Source organism: Pezoporus wallicus, unplaced genomic scaffold (genome assembly GCF_028554395.1).
Source record: "Pezoporus wallicus isolate ANWC-B61680 ecotype Strahan unplaced genomic scaffold, APGP_CSIRO_Pwel_v1 contig_6732, whole genome shotgun sequence".
NCBI lineage: Eukaryota > Metazoa > Chordata > Aves > Psittaciformes > Psittacidae > Pezoporus > Pezoporus wallicus.
Window position 1 is genome coordinate 4,012,629 of NW_026638638.1, and position 20,049 is coordinate 4,032,677.

Below are 20,049 nucleotides of genomic sequence, written 5' to 3' on the forward strand. Positions count from 1 at the left end.
CGTGTGAATTCGGTCACTGGCAGCATTAAGCGTTTTTTCCAACTTAAGATTCCATACACTCTTGAGTAACTGTTCTGGATATGCACTGTGTGGCTCTGAAGGGGCCTGACTCGGGTCAGAGTTGGTCACTCACATTGTGTCAGAGCACACAGAAGGCGGCGCACCAGTGGCCAACCAACCATGCTGCCTGCAACCTGTGCTAAGGTAACGGGAAAGTGACGTGAGCTTAAATTATGATTTCTAAGAGAGTAACAAGCAGGAGGATCACTGACATTGCATTGTTTGCTCTTCTCATTGACTCATACTTGACCATTGGGGATTTTCTGAATACAGGAAATGCATCATTTGTTTGAAGTCCATGTGTAGATCTGAACATTAAAAAACGCATCATCTTCTTACATATTCCCTATGACACAGAAGGTGTATTTCATCTGAGTTTTTTCTCTGTCGCTGATGCTTTATATGATTTTCCAAATCTTTTGTCTATAACAATATTATGCGTAACTCCATTTAGTATAATAAACAAGTTGTTTTGCAACACCTTCTGGTATTTCTTTCTCATAAGAAGGAAAATGGCAGAGTAGGACCCACACTGTTAAAAGGAAAAAGGGTTTAAAGAGGGACATCAGCTCAGGAACCCAGCCTTGTATTATTAGTTCATTATTCACAAAGTTAGGGTAATGCTAAACAAAATGATAAAGCTGCTGGTGAATTCAGGCTTTTTATTCCTCTTAACTTTTTAACTGTGCTGGAGCTGCACACAGCAGAAGCCATCTCATCTCATGGCTGGCCATGAAAGCCCAAGAAACACTTTTAATTAACATAATCCCAGTTCCACACTATCTTACATTTTAGGGATGTCCTGAGTGACATACAGAACAGTGGAGTTGTGATGTGACTGTCACAGGCTGCTGTGGAAGGTCTCCTGTTCTCAGTTGCTGTGTGCTGGTGGTTGTTTTCAATGCAACTCCTTGGGCCCCTCTCACCTGAACAGCATCAACTCCTTTGCAGCCTACAACTCTTGGGTACCAGGTTTGGTTTTCACTCTATACACAGAATTTCAATTGCTGTTTTATTGTCCAGGTGGTCACAGTAGGATCATTGGAACCATTTCATTACTTTTTATTGCTCCCAAATAATTTCATTTCCAATCTTTGTCACTTGCCATTCATCTTCCTGTTAACTCATTAATTCTGAATAGCAGAGTACAGACATGCCTTTCACTTTACCTGCAACACAACCTTAGCTAACCAGAGTAAAGCAGGGGAGGAAAGCAGAGCAGTAACAACAGCTTCACCAGGAAGGGAATTCTTGCCGCAGTGCAACCTAATGCCAGGAACCACAATCCTATTGACTATCTCTTCTTTAACAGGCAAGTGTAGTGGTGAAATGCCAGTACCAGAAGTAAGCCTTTGGCACCATCAGGTGTTCCAGCCCTGACATTAAGTACTAACATTTGTGGTGCCAAAGACACTACAAAATGTAAATCCAGGTGACCCCCGCTTGCACTGTGAGGCCACTTACCTTGTTTATACTACCTGCTTGTTACCTGCCTGTCAGTCCATCCCACTGCACAGCCCTGCACATGCTCAGAATGCAAGGATATGCCTCCTGTTGGGAGCTAATGGACAATACCAGCAGCTGAAAACCTAGAGACTCGATTTGATTTGGTAAAGGACAGAGAATCTGAGGAGCTCCTGGGTTAGCACCTCCCCCCCGCCACTATTAACCAGGCTATTAAACACCTGACATCCAAGATGTTCTCTCTAGCTGCAATATACTTTAATTACAAATTGGGTATAAAACAGAGACCTCAGTAACCTCCTGCTTTTCCACTTTGTTCCTTTAGTGCTAATGCAAAAGCAAAGGACAAACAGCACCATTAGAACCAGCCTTTGCAGGAGCTGCTGTACATGTACTACCCACATGGTGAAAACCTAACACTGGGATACTTACTCCATTACCAGGATGAAAAGGGAAATGACAAAATACCTGCAGTTAATGCAGAATCCTTGTTCAAATTCCACCAGGCAAACAATCAGTCTGAAGTAACTCACACTCAGTTTAAAACAGTATTTTTTGTATCACCAGCACAGTGAACCTTGTATTCACATCAGAACACCCACATCAGCAAGGAAATACATATTCCATGTTAAATTGGGTATATGAAAAAAACATTGGATTGCAAACTATATCCTTCACTTTATTATTACTGAGGTACAGAGTATATTCCCAAAGCTGAGAGTGACTGTGATACCGCCAAGTCTAATGCATCCCAATGCTGACACCAGCTCTCCCTGTGGAGACCACTTGATCAGAACAACCATTAAAAGCAAAGCTGAGGAGTAGGGCTGAGCCACCAGTCCCAAGCTGAAAAGCTGATTCTCTAACTCAGTGTGCTGCAGCAAGTTAGGACCACTTTGTGTTCTGCACAGCACTTAAAAAAAGGTGATGTCAACACATTTTAGATGTGAGTCATTTGACAGCATACACTTTATTCTGATACAAAATGGAAATATTTAAAACAAATTTCAATCCATTATGGATTATAGTGAAAATTTAAAATTTCCATACTATTTTCAAACTTGTTTAAGCACAAGTTCTAGGATCTCAGCACACTGGCACCATTGCTCTTCAAGTCTTTGCCAGTTATTATAACATATTATTCTGTTTCCGATCTTGCGATATTATCTTCTACATGAAGGCCATTTTTCTTCTATGGAGATACTTGGGTTACTTTAAGTTCAGGACAAAGCTAATCTTAGACAGAGATGTCAACCTGTAGCACCCACAGCAGAAAAAGAACCATCCATCAGATACCCGAATTTCAGAGAGACTCAAGATCTTTCATGCTCCACAAACACCCATCAGAGACCACAGGCCGATACGTAAGTGAATATTCCACTGTGGTGAAACAGTCTGATGAAAACATATTAATGTCTTGAACACAGGAACCAAAGACAGCAAGTCAGTATATCACAAAACCAGTGCTTGAAAGAGAGGAGCATTCCCCTTCCCACATTAAGTATTTAAATGATACCAAAGTTAGGATGCTGTGTTTAATTTCAGGGTTCTATAATAACAAAATATTCATCACATCCGCATCAACCTGGGCCCCTTTTGGGGAAATACATTTTTACTTCTTGGAAGTAGCATCTGCTTTTAGATTAAGATACAGGTTTAAACAGCAAATAACCTTCTGTAGAACTGCAGCTTAGGGACCAATGCGTCATTGACTTTACATCTCCATTTACAGCTATTTTCAGTAGCAGCCACTGCAGAAAAACCTATCCACAAAGCAGAATTCTTAACTCTTGGAAGCACCTCTTGGGCAAAGATCATGGGTTTACCTTTGACAAAGTTTATTTCTGAGCAAATTGGGGTATGAACAATTGAAATTGGGCAAATGAGTCTAAAAGGAGTGTTACAAATCGAAGTGTGGAAATAATTCTGACAGTGACCATCTAGTTCTACACGTGGTGCAAAAAAACCCCTCCAGAGCACAGAACGAGTCTGCAGCCACATAGACTCCTCTCATGCTAAGGCTGAGCTGTGCTCTACACACAGGCCTAGTAATGGGATACAAAGAGTTTTTGCTAAAACATTTTTAAGATTCTGCTGTTAAAAACCAGGAACATTTCCCCTCTCCCCCGTGAACAGAAGCATTTGCCCTCAGCAGAGACACACTGCTGCTCTTCCCCACTTATTTGGTGCCATGTACAGGTGAGCTCACAAGGAAACCCTGCCTAGCAGAGGAAAAGCAATGGTATTCCCATCCTAGGCATAAGACAGCAAGCTGTCAGCTTGGCAGCTCACTGCCAGCACATTATGCTGCACTAAGGAGACTGTGACCTTGCTGCACCAGATTCAAATTCTGGTTCAACCTCTGCTAAGCAAAAACGTTTCTCAACATTTGTCAAAAACACAGTCATTGTGAGGTTTCCATTAAGTAGCTCCTGATTACATGAAAATCTCAACATCAATCACCATTGTAAGTTACTTTCAAATTAATTCTAAGTTACAATGCTTTCTGGATCTTTACCAACAGCAGGTAACAAGTTTAAATACTTGAGTCAGTCTCTGAACATGCCCAAGCTCCAGGTTAAACTGAAATGCAGGGGTTCTGTTTGACTATTTTCTCAGTAACTGAAGCATAACCGATGCTAAAATAGAAACAAAACTAATGCAGACTCAAAAATTTACTGCCACGTTTAAATAGGTACTAGGCTACTCTAAATATAAAAGGAGCTAAAAATACTCCAGGCCTGTAACGACCAAAGATGCAGAAAAGGAAATACATGTTCCAAGAGTCAAGAACTGATCTGCATTAAAACAGGTTGATGAAAGATTCCCTTAATGCCATTCATCTGTGTAACACAGCTGCGCACCCAGCCACGCTTCACATGACAGCATTAAAGCCCCCTGCCTGGATGCACTGCGCAAATGCATACCCAGAGACAAGGCATGTTTACTAGGCAGGGAACTCACTGCCCTGAGCAGCGCAAAGTATCTTTACCAAGTTCCCATGAGACCTGGCGTGGACCGCTTCCCATCTTCCCTGGCTGGGTCTCTGCAGGGCACCTCTTTCCATCAAAGGGGAAACAACAGCTTCTCCCCCAGCTCCAGCCCTCCTCCCCCAAGCACCCCAGTAACTTTTACAGCACATAGTTCAAAGCGTTTCTCATTTCTCTCTTGTTGATCTCAAACGCCAGCTTTGTACCTGCCAGGAACAACAGAAGATTCTTGAATAGCAATGATGCCAGCAAGCAACCCCCACCCAGATCAGGGAGTGCTGGATGATGGATGCTGGAGTACTTGCTCCTCAGTACTTAAGGCTTTCCTTGAGGCTGGCAAAGGAAAGCCTAGAAGGAAGTAAGGGTTAAACAAGTGGTTTACTATACACTACAAATCTTACCCAGTCAGAAACCTTCAACTGAAGAGGATGTGCAAGACATTCCCCATTTTGTCAAGCAGGAGCTTCTCATTCAACCTGAAAATTAAAGAAATTACTCTTACCTTGTTCAAAAAACCCCCGCTACTCTTTATAATTCATGAAAAATTTTAAAGGCAAACCTTACCTATGCTCATTGCCCTTCCTTTCAGGTCTAAATGCTAGACCTATTGATTTTGAGTCAACTCAAGTAGCTATCACTCAAGGAGGTTCCAAAGGGTGAAGAACTCTTGCTAGACTTTCTTCGATATTTCAGCTGTGATTAGCAGATTTAACTAGCCTTTGGGAAGCTGCTCACTATCAGCACAGTATCTTATGCCTTCACTTTTCTGGAAGTTGAAGCTGTTGCTCCTGCTGCCTCGTCATTCTTTAATTATGCTGACTTCTCCATACTCAATAGGCTGCTGAAGTCCTGTCTTAAGAGTCTCCTTAGCAAGTATGGGTCAGAGGAGTACATCCTAGGTTCTTTCAAGCTGGTTAATCACTGTCCTCACGGCTTACACTTTTCCACGTTCACAGACAACATCTAAGCTACCCCACCCGCCTACAAAGCCGTCACTTACATCATCTCTTAAAAGGTTGCATACAGATCTTGTTCATAAAGTTTATTATGACACTATTGTTCAAAGTTAACATTGTTGTCACAGTACAGCTACAAGAGGCCCTGTTAAAAAGAACACTGTCAATACATTCTAAAAAATTTAGAAATACCAGATCAATTGTCAGAAGGGACATCAACCCCATCCTTGTTGTCCCTGCAACCAGGTGCAGGCCCCAGGTACAAGTCTACACGTCTTCTAAGCGTAGTAACGTACAAAGCAAGTCGGCAGTTAGGTGGCTCACTCCCTAGTGAGTTGCATTTTAGTTTTCCATGTTTTCAAACTCCAAATGGGTTGTTTAAAAAATGCCTTTATTGAAATACAGCCTCCCTCCCACCCCAAGCCCAAATTAGTATGTACAGCAACAGAAGCGTTCACTAAATCATCAATTCTTGCTTTAGCTTTAGAGATGTTTTAAAACTCCACAGAAAAGAATAAGCAGACTTTTGAAATCCAGTTTGGAGGCTACCATCTTGACACCAGTTCCTTGTTTTAACGTACTGCAGTCTAAATACACTCCAATAACAGTGTTTAAATAACATTGTTTAATTTTTTTCAAACAACACACTCATTATTCTACTACTTCTTAAAATTATAATTCATTATTAATATGACTGATGATGCCTCGAGCCATTTCATACATCTTTGCAGATTTATTCCTACACTGGAATTGCATTTACCTTATACTGCACATTGACCCAGAAGTGAGACAGGTGTAATTCCATTACCACATTGCCAAGTGTCTGAGCATTTCTTCTATTGACTGCATCCCTACTCTTCTGAATCTGAATGGACAGAAAGCACTGTCCTGGCAATGGTGGAGAGAATTGGCATCAGATGAGAAAAGGACAGGCTGCAGTGCCTTAATTTGGAGATCAGAAGTGAGAATGAGGTACAATTTCTAGCCACATGTGCTGATAAGATTTGCTACTCCAGTGCAATAAGAAAAAAAAATTGAGTTGTCACACACTATCATTCTACCTGTGGGAACTTCAGACTGTACCATTCTACATTGTGGCAAGTGTTTCTAGTCAGTAAATTACAACTAGATCGTGTTTTGTTTCACCTTCGAGCTCTCAGCTGAGCGCAGACATTCGCAAGGGCAAAGGCTTGAAAACTATACTACTCAGAGCCCGTGGTGAAGGGGCTTTTGGAACGCGTTACCTGGGACTGTCAGTGATTACACCTGTGCTACCCTTGGCTCCCAGTCAGAAGAATGTGTCCAGAAAATTGCCTAGGGTGCATGCAAGAAAGTATATAGCCATTAAGTTATTGAGGAACACACCTATTACTCTCACTATGACACCTTATTTTATCGCAACAGTGCAGTCTGGTGTGAGGGAGAGGGACCCGAGGACAAAGGGGATGAAAATTCCAAACCACCCTCCCCAAAGTATGTATAGTTTTATTGAAATAGAATCATTGTATATCCCAAGGAAACAGGCACTTGATTCCCCCCACCTTAACTTCTCGGGAATTACAATAAATATAAAGGTAAAAAGCAAGTTTCTTTTTCTCTTCACCCAAGACTTAAGCAACTGCAGTTATCCCTTGTACATCTCAAATGAGACGGGAGACAGCTTTAATGTGTCTAAAGTCGGTCTTGTTAAAATATTTATCATGCCTTATTTTCTTGAAGCGCTAGTACTAATACAGAACTACAAATTAAAAAAATATGCACAAACCAAAAAGTAATTTGAAATTTTCATTAAGGTAAAGCTTAGTTCTATAATTCACAAACACTAATTTGAGTAACTCAATCCTAGTTATACATCTAAACAAACTATAATGCAACATACAGATGTTCTCCCTCTGTATGCCTATGTAACTCATGTCAGTGACAGTTACATATATACACTGAGACTAGACCCCTTAAGACTGCAAATCAATAGGTGTTTCTATTGTTAACTTTAAATTAATACAAAATAGTAATTGAGAAAATGCATTAATCCTCTCTATTAACTAACAAGGAAACACCCTAAACTACATTTTATTTCTGTTATAGAGTTCTCTGTACTAAATGTGGAAAAACTGAACTACACAAATATTGAAAAGTTAAAAATTCCTTAATTTGTTTATTCCTGGTACCACTACCACAATTTACAGGGCAATATACCTGATGTAATGGGAAAATAAAAAGAAAAAAGAAAGACAAAGCTACAACAGATAAAGACCTCAGGAATGTACATCTAATCGACACTACATTGCATTAATCAATAGCTGCACTTTTTGCAAACTGTGGCTATGACAGTCCTGAACAAGAAGGGTTTCCTGTTTAAGCTGCAGTAACTTTTCTGACTATGGATCATCGCTCCTTCTGTGGCAGATTTTACAGTTCCTCTAATGCATTTGGGACGACTGTCTCAAAGTAACCTGCAGCTTTCCTGACAACTCCTCGCTCTCTCTCCTGCTAAGAACTGTAGCCTGTTGAATACAGGATAAGAAAATTATTACTCTCAGTGAACAGTTGTACATAATTAATCATCATTAGAAATATGCATTACACCTACCCTTTTTCTGGTAGCATTTTTAGAATCTTCTACCACCATAGCCCCCACTTCCACTTCCAGATCCATAACCACCTACAAAAAACAGGGTGTATATTTAAGTACAAGAAAGCCAAGAAACTTTAACTAGAAAAAAAATATTGTTTGTATAAAATCATATTTACCACCATAGGGACTGCCTGAACTTCTGCCACCAAAGCTGCCACCACCTTTCATGGGACCATAGTTGGACTGCTGCTGTCCACTGTAATTGCCAAAATCATTGTAGTTTCCACTTCCACCATAATTACCTGAAACAAATATAGATTTATAAAGCCATTTCTGTTCAACACTTAGGATATGAAGCTTGCCGAATTACGACACCCAATGTTAATTTAATAATTTAAAACCAACCCATTTCTGTTCGACACTTAGGATATGAAGCTTGCCGAATTATGACACCCAATGTTAATTCTAATAATTTAAAACCATTTAAAATAGAATTGTAAGCATTTTGCACACTCCCTCTACTTGCAATGCACAAACGACAGAAAACCTCTTAGCATTTTGAAGATTAGAAACTGGTACTTCACTGGAAATGAAAAACATCATGATACTAGAAAATTTATAGATTTGAGTAGGCAATCTGAAGTCAACACAACAGACCAAATTTAAGGCCTCCAAACTTACAGAAGGACATGAGTTTCACCGTCATTCTTCCACTGCCCAACTCCTTGTATGTATGACAATAATGTAAAGTACACGGAATTTATTTGCTCCATTGAGTGACAGAACCACAAAAGCCATGCTGAATATACACATCAGAGGGTATAATGAAGTATGCATATTCTGCACCTTAAATCCCCACACTTGGGGCAAACAATTAAAAAGCTTATATAAACTTATAGTCCTCACAAGGAAGATGCCATCTACACAATGTGAACTGGTATCTGACAGCAATGACATTCTTCAAACGGTCAAAAGCCTCAAAATTCTCCTACTCTACATAGATTTACAGTTGCTGCTTTTTGCAAAGTAAGTTCCAGGCAAAACAATGTATAGAGTATATCAAAGCTGATTCAGATGGAAAAGAACTTTCCTTATGTAACATAGTATTCTACATTAAGATCTCACTGTACAACTCATTTTAAGCAGTATCACACTCAAGACACTATACAACTCAGACATGTCTGAAAAACATCTAATGAAAACTGGCATCTTACCACCACCGAAATTTCCTCCTTCATTGTAGCCATCATAACCTCCTCCTCCACCTCCATATCCACCACCTGGGTTTCCATATCCTGGTCCGCCGCCACCACCATAACCTCCTCTGCTGCCATAGCCAGGACCCCCTCCATAGTTTCCCCCTTGGAATAAAAGAATCAAATTGAACACACCAAAGCTAAACTGGTGAGGAAATGTCCATTTAAAAACAAAACAAAAACCAAATACTGAGTAAGATTGTCTCCTCCCAGTGCTTTCCCTGTATTATATTAATTGCAGTTTTATCACCTATCTAAACTATTTAACCCAAACAAAGAAACCCCATTCATTTATGTACACACTTGAGAAAGGCTACTCAGTTCATTCTGGCTCACAGAAAATACAGACAGGCTGCTACCACCACTCCCCCCACTACCTGCACTAACTGCCTCTTTACACAAATGGCTTTGTCAGTACTGTGTACCATCCTCTCTATTCCTCTGAATTAAAACGTCTCATGAAGGATAGGTCCTCAGAAGAATTCTTGTTCACAGTTTTTATCTAGGCCTACAGCTTTATTTACATGTGTGTCAAAGCTACTGAAAATTCTTTTTTTCTAATCGCATAAAGCGTATCTGAAAGACTTGGTATTCCAGAGGCTGACCTGGTCTCTGACATTTTGATGGAGTAATCCCAAACTGGAAAATAGTTCCAAAGAACTCAACATAACTATATTTATCTGCTTATAGATTCAGGACATATAATCACATGCTACTTCCCCAACTTGTGCACGCCCTCCCCCCCCCCCCCCCAAACCCCACTACTTCCACAGCCGTTTGGTAATTGCCACAGTTCTCTTCAGATGTATTTTGGATACTCATTCAAACTTAACCATAAAAAAAGACACTACTGAGCCACGAGAAGTCTTACAGTTGGTTGAAGATATTTCTCTTATAGCAGATCACTGCTTTATTCAGTTTTAGTCATCTCAGCTGACAGCAGAATCTTCATTTAGTTCTCAATTATCATGAACAGCTGCTGCATGAACTTTTAAATAACCTCATGTCACAAGGTAAATACAGAGGTGGGTTTTTTTCTCCACCCATAATTTTGTGGGGAAAAAGAAACCCTTTAACTCTTCACAGCTCTACAATGTAGAAACATTATTATCAAAGCAGACTTTGTTTTCAAAGCGAAGGCAAGACTTACAGCTATCTATAACATTTGGGAGGGAAGAGGGAATGAACAGTACACTTACCATCACCAAATCCATTGTATCCGTCACCACCCCCAAAGCTTCCTCTGCTCCCACCACCGCCACCACCACCCCCATAGCCTCCTGGAACACAAAACAGATAATTTTCCTGAACACACATCCAGTGTTTAAGTCAACTGACACAGGAAATAAAAATAGGAATCCCCTTCTGTGTAAGTATTCCAGGTATTTACCTCTTCCACCAAAGTTTCCTCCTCTGCCAAAGTTCCCTCCACCGCCTCCAAAGTTTCCACGACCCATGAAGTTGCCTGAGCCACCCCCACGACCTACAAAATATTTTACTTCAATTACATTAATTGAAAACCAGCTCCATACAATACCAATGTACAACTCCAAACTCACCTCTCTGAGAGCTAGCAGTCTGCATCTCTTGTTTTGAGAGTGCTTTTTTCACTTCACAGTTATGTCCATTTATAGTATGGTATTTCTGAACTAGAGAAAAATGTGAAATAGGACAGTTAGAAAATAAAATCATTGAAAGCAATACGCTGTAAAACTGTCACAGAAAGGCACAATCACACTTTTAAAAGGAACATTAAATCTATCCCTTCTTTTACAATAGTAAAACAGTTGATTATGCCAACAGCTTACATTCTACACACCACTCCTCTGAAATCTCATGTTATACTTTTATCCTGCAAGTCATTTCTCACTGAAGAGCTACATACCAACAATTTTATCAACTGTATCATGATCATCAAAAGTTACAAAAGCGAAGCCTCTCTTCTTTCCGCTTTGCCTGTCTTCCATGACTTCTATGGTTTCAATCTTGCCGTACTTTTCAAAGTACTCCCTTAAATTATATTCTTCTGTGTCTTCTTTAATTCCACCAACAAATATTTTCTTTACTGTGAGATGTGCCCCAGGCTTCACAGAATCCTACAACACCAAAAACTCCATTCAGTGTTTTAAATTATTAGGTAAAGATTAGGAAATTAGGTTAACTTAAACACTTAACTTACCTCCCTTGAAACCGCTCTCTTTGGTTCAACCACGCGTCCATCAACCTTATGAGGCCGAGCGCTCATGGCAGCATCCACCTCCTCCACACAAGAATAAGTCACAAAGCCAAAGCCTCTGGAACGTTTTGTTTGGGGGTCTCTCATCACCTGCAAAAAATATAGGGGGTGCTCTGCATTTCTGTGCTAGATTAAGCACCTCGATCCTTCAAAAGCACAAACTAGTATTTGACACTTTACCACACAGTCCGTGAGTGTGCCCCATTTTTCAAAGTGCTCTCTCAAGCTATCATCTGTTGTTTCAAAGCTCAGACCTCCAATGAACAGCTTTCTCAACTGCTCTGGCTCCTTTGGCTCATGGCCCTACAAAATCAAAAATCAGAAATGTATTTTGACTATAAACCAGAGTTAAAATTTCACAGAATTACAAAAAAATTATCCGTGCACATTATACTACAAATAGGTGGAATACATTTACATAAAAACAATGACTTCTAATGGGTTCAGACAGCAGTATAGTAAGCATAATGAGGTGTGATTTTAATTAAAACACTAACTAACTAAGTGCTCCAATGCACACATCAGTAAAGAATTTCAATACACCAAATAATTTGGTCTCTCCCCACTGCCCCAGGAGTATGTTCATTTTACAACTATCTTATGTTGTTGCGTATCACTCTGTAGGGATTAGCAATGAAGCACTGCTAGGTAAAAGGAGGTTCTAACACTTTATGAAGCATATTCGTGAGGAACTATAAAAAAAAATTTAAGAACACCATGTGAAAGAAAAAGGGTTATCATCCAGAGTGTCCAGTCCTTCAGGATATCCTTTGTGAAAGGTTATTTTTACGCATTATGAAAAAATTTATCCATTTTTAATTCCTTAAAATTGTAAATTTTCTAGTCTGATGATTTTGTAAGTTGTATGGATGCAAGCAAGAAAGCAGAAGTACATGTGCAGTTTTCAGTGTTATGGGAAATACCTCTCAAATGTGACTCAACGAGGACTTATGTCTTACAGACAAATGATGTCCTGAGTAATGACCAATCAATGACCAGTAGTGGATACAACTACTGCAATAAGACTGGTACCTTAACAAGCATAATAAACCAAACAAGTATAATTGAAGCTCTTGAGAATATCACCTAAATACGACCAGCCACTTCATAAAATGTGCTATTTTAAAAGCCCAGTTTTATACATCATAATCAAAGTGGGCTTACAAGCATGTTAGTGTTTCTGATCTTTCAGTGTTGCATGAGGGCTTTTTTTTAGTTAGGCCAGGAATACCCTCATACACTTGACTGGAGTTTATGAAAAATTACTTTATAGATTTCTCCCATCCCCAAGACAGAAAAGGCTTATGAAAAGCCACCAGATTAAAATATTATTTAGCCAGCTGGTAGTTGTATGTATGTAAAACACTGCACAAGGTGCAGGCCAACTACACTGCTGGCTAGATACACTGCATACGACTTTAATTCCGCAGCATGAATGTATAATAAGTTTCAGCATTTCTGCTGCAGTGGGTTAACTCAGTCCAGATGCAGCATTAGCCTGAATGCTGAACTACATAAAAGTAGCCAGACTGCTACATGTAGATGCGTTGCTTCAAACCCGAAGGTGAAATTCTTTAAGCTCTGCCACAGTTTAAATACAGGGGGGTGGGTTTTCTAGGGTTGGCCAGAAAAGTGTATGTCCCTTTGAGTGCAACACAACCACCCTGAAGAGTAATGAATATTATGAAGCAGTGTATGGCAAAATACAATTTCTGAACTATATACTGCTTTAGGAAACACTTGGTTTATGATGTTCCACTTGCAATACAGGAAATAATGCCCAAGATTATGAAAAGCTGGCTGGGAAGTAACCCCTGACCTTATTCCTACGGAACTTCGTACAGAAGAGCACCAGCATTCTCAGTAACAACTTTCTATTTAAGGCAGTAACTCTGTAACTACAGGAATATTATATAAATAATTGACACTGAATGGTCCTGTGACTACAAAGTAAAGCTTCTTTTCTACTGTCTTCCAAGTGGTCTGGACTACAGAAGTATAATTTAAAAAATATCTCTTCCAACTATATGTTAACTTAAAACCTTACAGAGTAACACATCTACTGTATATAGAAGCATGCTTTAAGTAAAATACTGTTTTCTGTTGCTAATTGCATTGTTTGGGCTTTTTATCTATTGACAGTACTTCATTTTTATCTAGGTTATCTTAAAGCTGGGACTATTAAGCGTTTCAAACTCTCCTACACAGTAAAGAAAATCTATATTGTGAAACTGCAGAGTCTGGACTCATCCAAAGCCAGAAGCCTTATGAGGCAAAACTAGAGAGACTTTCTGCAGTTCTCTGGCACCCCTCCAGGCTATGGGGCTTTCAATTAGCAACTGACTGCTTTTGCCTTAACAGAATAACCAAAAAACTCTTCAGGTCACTCTTGAAAGGAAAAGTGAAGGTTTTTTCTGCTTATTTTTATTATATGCATGTGAACTGCCATTTCATATGGGAGAAGTAACATCTGCTGTTACAGCTTCTTTATCAGAGAGAAATTAGCCCCAGAACACACCTATTGTCATAAGAACTGTTCACAGACACAAAAGGCAACATTTTCTTACAGCATTAATTGGGTTTCCTTTTTTTTTCAGGTAGCTTGTTCTTACTGGGGATAAGCATCTCTAGAATTTTCCAAGCACTGTTCTCTATCACACACGACATTGTTTCTCAGTCCTTCTCTGCTGAAGTTGGTTTTAACAGCAATCTCTTGTGGGCAGCAAACCTTGCACAAGACATCTTTCCCTTCCTCCCTAGTCTATCTACCATAGTACTTCAACAAGACCAGCAGGGTCCCGCCTACTCAGCTGATACTGTGGGGCAGCATGCCATTCTGCAGTGCTCCTTCAGTTGTGGGGGGGGGGAAGCGGGGGAAGGAGGAGGGGTAGCAATAAGAATGCCCAGCTTGCCTGCAGCCAGCAAGCAGCTTTGTTTCTCTCCCTAAGGTGTTTAAGTGGCTCCCCAAACATATTAATGGGCTCTGAGGAGGCCGGGAACTTCCTCTCCAGCTGTGATTACTGACTTCCTCACTCAGGCCAAAGCTCTGAGCGGCACCGACTGCCTCCATTTTGTGAGCGATCTCATCTTCTCCACCCTCAATATGGAGCCGGAGGGCGGGGCTCACAGGAGCAGGAAGGCGCATACAGCAGCGCTCACCCCACCACCCGCAGTAGTGCCATGGAAGTGTCCTGCCGCCAAGGCTGGGGTCCGGGAGCAGGGCAGGGAGAAACGGGGGTGCCGTGAGCTCACCCTTTGTCACCATCAGAACTGAACTTGTGGCTCCTGTGTCCTACCTAAAGGCCCAAACACTCAGCACAGCCTAACTAAGCCTTTCTCGTAAGAGGAAGAAAAAATGGCAACTGTTCCCCCTCCCCCATGTAAATCCTAATCTTTGCAGAAGTGACAACACTGCTGCAGACAAGTCTGCTATACGCTTAACTTCCATATGTCCAGGGTTTTGAACAGCCTTTTAGAACTAGTATTTCTCTCTAATGGCACTGTTTTGAAGTGGACTGTACCTCTGTGAACACCAGCAAGTGCCCACAAAGTGCCTGGCATCACACCTACACTCATCTGCAGGTAGACCTGTAAGACGAGACTGCTCCACCCCCCCGCTAGCCCAATCCTAGATTGCCTCCCTAAATGGGAAAGCCTACAGAGAACTGGGAACTCACCAGCTTTCCCTGTGAAGTATTTTCCCTAGGAACTGAATAGCTTTTAAGTACATTCCAGGGCAAGCTACTTTTCCAAACTGTAAGAGCTCATTCAGTAGGCAACTGAGTGACCCCAGTTACATTCTATCCAAAGTCCAAAGCAGTGAGACAGTTGCAACATTTCTTCCAGAAGGACTTTACACACCATACTTCAATACAAAAATAACCAAACGCTACCAGATACATGCAACTCAGACAAGATTTGTTCTTAATTGAAGTGCACAGGCCCTCCCACATTGCAGTATGTATCATTCCCAAAAAAGTTGAACTAGCTAAAATATTCAGGCACCCTGGAAAAGTAATGTTAGAAAGCAAACAAGTCAAAAGAAACAACCAGAAAATGTCTCAGTTATAAGCTATATAAGAATCTTAAATACCCTCTTTGCTGTCAAGTTTATTGTCTAAAGGGTATCAAGACTTTCCCCCCCTCCCACTTCCACACCCTGCCCCACAGTAACTAGCTCCCATCCTCCCAGAACAGCCCCAACATCTTCTCTATACTACGCACCTTATTCAGTCTACGGTATTTCTGCTAGAAGCAAAAGAAAACAGTTATTTTTACTTAGTACAGCCTCACTTTCATTTGCAGTGACTATAAGGCAACCATTTTTAATTGAAAAAAAAAAAAAAGATTAAAAAAAAGATAAAAAAGGAAAGAAAGAACCTGTCTTCATTCCCACCAAAACCAGCATTTTGAAGATAGGAAGGAATCAAGTTCCTGCTGATACTCTGAGGATACATGAATTTCTTAATAACTACACCTTGCTTTTATCACAAACATACATTTAATCAATTTTGTCAGAACAGAAAAACTATAAAAGCAAAATTTCCCCACTATGCTTAACACCCCACCCCTTAAAATTGTATGTAATACACTGCAACTTAAAGTTACTCCGTCAGTACAGGGATGAAGAACGTAGGGAAAAAAAAAACTATGAATTAATACATCAGATAGAAATGGTTAAGTTGTGGGTCTTCTCATTTTTCCCCCTTAAAGCTACATTTATATTAAAAAAAACAACAAAAACCAACAATCCTCTCACCTGTGAGGATCGTCTTCCTTTCCTCTTGTAGTCTTCCACCTCTCTCTCTTCCTTAAGAGCAGCCATTTTGGAGGGGTACTCTAACTCAGCCTTTCTTTTAGCTCTAGGAAACCTAGAAAACAGGTTGGATAAGTCAGTACTTACCCCGATTCCTGTGAAGCAGGGCCTTCTCTGGCTGCAGTGCATGGGTGTGGCTTTACAGGTGGAAACAGGTGAGGGGGGAAACAGAAAAAACCTTAAGAATTCAAAAGGGGAGAGTGAAAATCCTGCCTATTTTGCTCACAATTAAGAAGAGCTGCAGAAGGAACATTTGCTATCCTAGTAAAAGCTTTTTACAACTGCTGGAATAACTAGGTACAAACTAATGCTAGAATTGGTAGAAAACAGCCTATGTTGATTGCCATCTTTCATAACTATTAACTGGTAAAGGGCAAGCAAATCCCACTTTTTGTACCCAAACTTGTTGCATAAATTCTACTTCCGTAGATCTTAAACCACAAAATGCCTAACATTTTGCAAATATCATTTATTAAAAGTTCTCTTATGTGTAACCTACTGCATCTGGTTATCCAGCAGCCTGGAAATCTAGAGGATGTGTTAAATGTTTTCTGTATTGAAAAATACCTTCCACTAACACCACTGCAAGAATCCCTTACTGATTCTACTCTTGCAACATCATGAATGTTAACAGTTGATCCTCAGCAATCTGTAGCACTAGTCATCTGCATTACTTTTCCTTCCAAGTGATGTATTTGATTACTACCCTATACTCTACTTACATTCCAAACTTTTTACAATAACCATTAACAAAGTCATATACATATTATTATAAAAATCAAGTATTTCACAAGTTCAGTGAATGAACGCATAGATAAACATTCAAACTAACAAAAAACATATTCCCTTTAGCCTTTATTTCAAGTTTTCTGAGATCAGTAAGTTATTTCTTACAATAATGCATTAGTATCTTTGGCTACAACTCCACACAACTTTGGATGGTTCTTGAAATTTTATTACAGTAGCCAAAATACAATAACTAATACGTTTCTGTAAAATTACACTTGTGCTACATCAAAAACATTGGTATTTACAAGATTAGGTGTATTTCTGTGGCAAGTTTTGTTTGTTTGAAGAAAGTTTTATTCCTGCAAACACTGCATAGGGCAAGGCATGCAGATGCCTGCTAATCACCAACACGTACTGTTATTCAGAGTGGAAATTATTTAATGTAATTCCATGCTAAAATCCAGCTTCAAATTAAACTCAACTGTGAAATCATGAGTACCATGATTTACTGCACTAACAATTTTAACTGATTATGTAACATCGAAGTGTTTGTATTACCTTCAGTTCCGCTTTACACCATGCTAAACCTGCTCCTGAAATCCTTTAAATCAAACATCAGTTTGACTTAAGAGATATTACACACAGGACACTGTGTTTCAACTGAGCTGTTCAATTCCTGAAGTCATACAGGAGAGGTATGAAACAGCACATTAACAGTTCAAGAGCTTTTTTAAAAAAAGTAGCTGTGTGGCAAAATAAAACTTCGGGAATTGTTAGGCAGGAAAGGGTTATGCTTAAGTAATGAAAAGTATGCAGTCCCCCTCTGATCTTGTCACCTGCTGCTTTCCCCAAGGAGGCTCCATGCCAGCCACCTTAAAGCTATCCGACATGTCACTCCCATGATGGCCTCTCAAGGCCAGGATGGTCAAAACAGAACTGTCTCCTTGCTATTGCACACTATCAACTGAAGTGGAACACAGCCCTGGTCAGCCCTATTCCTACTTCGCTTCATAGAATGTTGCTAAGAAGAGCTGTCAGTATCAGTTTTTCTACACTTAGCAAAATATTCAACTCTAAATAAAAATAATCAGAACACTTACCAGCTGAGTTAAACTAGCCTTGAAAAGGTTGTATACTACAACATAGCTACAAAACCGAAAGTGATCTCAGAACAAACCTGTTATAATGAGAAAAAAGTCAGTAGGAGATGCTTCATCACTCAAATGAACTTACAGTACTACTGTACCTCCTACAGGGACAAAAAGTTAACAGAAGCAAGATAAACATCCAGCTTGGGAATGTCTACCTGTTAGAGAATACTATGGAGATGTACTGGTCTTTTCTCCAAATAATTACAGTTGGACCTAACATGCATACACTGTATCATGCCAAACCTAAGAGTTAAAGCAGCAAAATAACAGATTTCCAGCTCTAAGTGCATTGGCAATTTATTCCCAAAGCTAACAGTAACGTCTACTGGGAGAAAAAGCAAGAAGATACTAGCTTAATAACTTGGGTGATGGGTTTCCAAGCTTTACTGAAGCTTGTTCAAATGCTTTGAATGCATTATCCCCACCAGTTGTCAAGCTATTCAACAACCCTGAAGCAGTGAAAACAATTGCTTATATGGAAAGGTTATTTTTAGCTGTTTTGCTACGGGATCCAGTTTCTTGTCTGCTTTTAATGTAGGTACAGAAACTACTGTGACCTGTTGGTTTCTCTGTTCTGAATTTTGTAAGATTTCTGCCTGCAGTGAAGGGGGTCAAAATAAAAAAGCCACACACAAAACCTGCACCATTTTTGCTCACCGTACTCTATTTGAGGAAAAAAAAAAAAAAAGAAAAAAAACAACCTTCTGTTAAGAGGAGGAAAGAAAAGCAACGGGGAATAATCATGAGCGTATTTCCCTCCACGCAGGGTGTGGGTGACTGCCCGAGCGCACGTTTTATCTCGACTTCATTCAAGCTGTGGAAAATTTGAACCAAGGTTTTTGCAGGACTGCTTCTTCGTGGTTCCCACCAGAATCATGGCGGGAGTGTCACGGCCGAGTGTCACGGCCCTTATGCACGTGTGGTTGGGGGAAGAGAAATGGAAGTGGAGAGCGCTTCGCAGTATACCTTCTCCTACCTCCCCGGCCAGCAAAAGCTCGCTACACGCGCTAGCCCCCACGGGAATGGAATGAGGGGACAAGGGCAGCGGGGAGCTGCTGCAACGTGTACCAGCATTCCTCAGCGAGAAGCACGAACACAACGCTTTAAAAGTCCGTTCCCAGGAAAATTTGTGGTATAATACACCTATCGAACTACTCCAGGTAGCTTACACGGGAAGAGGTGGGGGGGGGGGGTTAGGGAGAACAGAACAATGACACACACATGGCATGGGCCTCAGTTCTCTCCACTCTCGCTCGAACCTGCACCCAAGTATTTCGGTGTTCCCCAGAATAGCTGAGGGCGCCTCTGTTACCCAGAGCTCTGTGCCAAGCAGAAGGCCAGGCCTCCCCTAGCCGCACGCTGGAAGCAGCGAAATGGCGGCCGCAGCCGCTGTGCCCGAGGGGCCCATAGCGGAAGCGCAGCCTCTCCCGCATCCTCCCTCTTCCTGCCAGCAGCCGCCATTGCAGTCTAATGCGCCGTGTCTCAGGGGAAATGAGGTCTGGAAGACGGCAGAAACGCTACAAAGAGGCGGCGACCGCTCCGGTACACCAGCCGGAACTGCGAGGGGCACCATTACGTGCCTCCCCCTCCCCATTACTCCCCCTTCCCGCCCGGGGGCTCTGTCGGGAGAATTGAAGCAGCTCTACCTCCGCGGGGGAGATGGAGGAGTAAGGGACCAGCGGTAGGAAAGGAGGCCGCTTTACGTCGCCTTCCACCCCTGCCTCAGCTGAGGCTCACGAGCCCCGCTCCCTCCACGCGGCGGGTAGTTACCTCCATTTTGTGATCAAGCTCGCCCGCTTCAGAACCAATATGGAGC

General features: G+C 40.9%; 1 protein-coding gene across 8 annotated transcripts; it reads right to left on the reverse strand.

Annotated features, from left to right (window-relative positions):
- Nucleotides 1-2,462: 2,462 nt before the first annotated feature.
- On the reverse strand, nucleotides 2,463-20,043 carry HNRNPA3 (heterogeneous nuclear ribonucleoprotein A3). 8 transcript variants are annotated; one of them, XR_008972444.1, is made up of 14 exons: nucleotides 20,004-20,043; nucleotides 16,297-16,408; nucleotides 15,762-15,785; nucleotides 11,718-11,840; nucleotides 11,481-11,627; nucleotides 11,187-11,397; nucleotides 10,861-10,950; nucleotides 10,692-10,799; nucleotides 10,501-10,581; nucleotides 9,260-9,406; nucleotides 8,222-8,347; nucleotides 8,061-8,132; nucleotides 4,916-4,990; nucleotides 2,463-2,779 (listed from the first exon to the last, which is right to left on the reverse strand). XR_008972444.1 is itself a non-coding variant. In XM_057411636.1 (13 exons), exons 2-12 carry the CDS (start codon nucleotides 16,360-16,362, stop codon nucleotides 8,080-8,082), a joined length of 1,176 nt encoding a protein of 391 aa, XP_057267619.1. In that variant the 5' UTR covers nucleotides 16,363-16,408; nucleotides 20,004-20,043; the 3' UTR covers nucleotides 4,629-4,990; nucleotides 8,061-8,079. The 8 variants fall into 8 exon arrangements, 7 of the variants coding, with proteins under 7 accessions (XP_057267619.1, XP_057267620.1, XP_057267621.1 ...); XM_057411636.1 differs by lacking the exon at nucleotides 2,463-2,779 and having other exon boundaries at nucleotides 4,629-4,990; XM_057411637.1 differs by lacking the exons at nucleotides 2,463-2,779; nucleotides 4,916-4,990 and adding an exon at nucleotides 5,542-7,974 and having other exon boundaries at nucleotides 15,762-15,782.
- Between the last annotated feature and the right edge of the window lie 6 nt (nucleotides 20,044-20,049).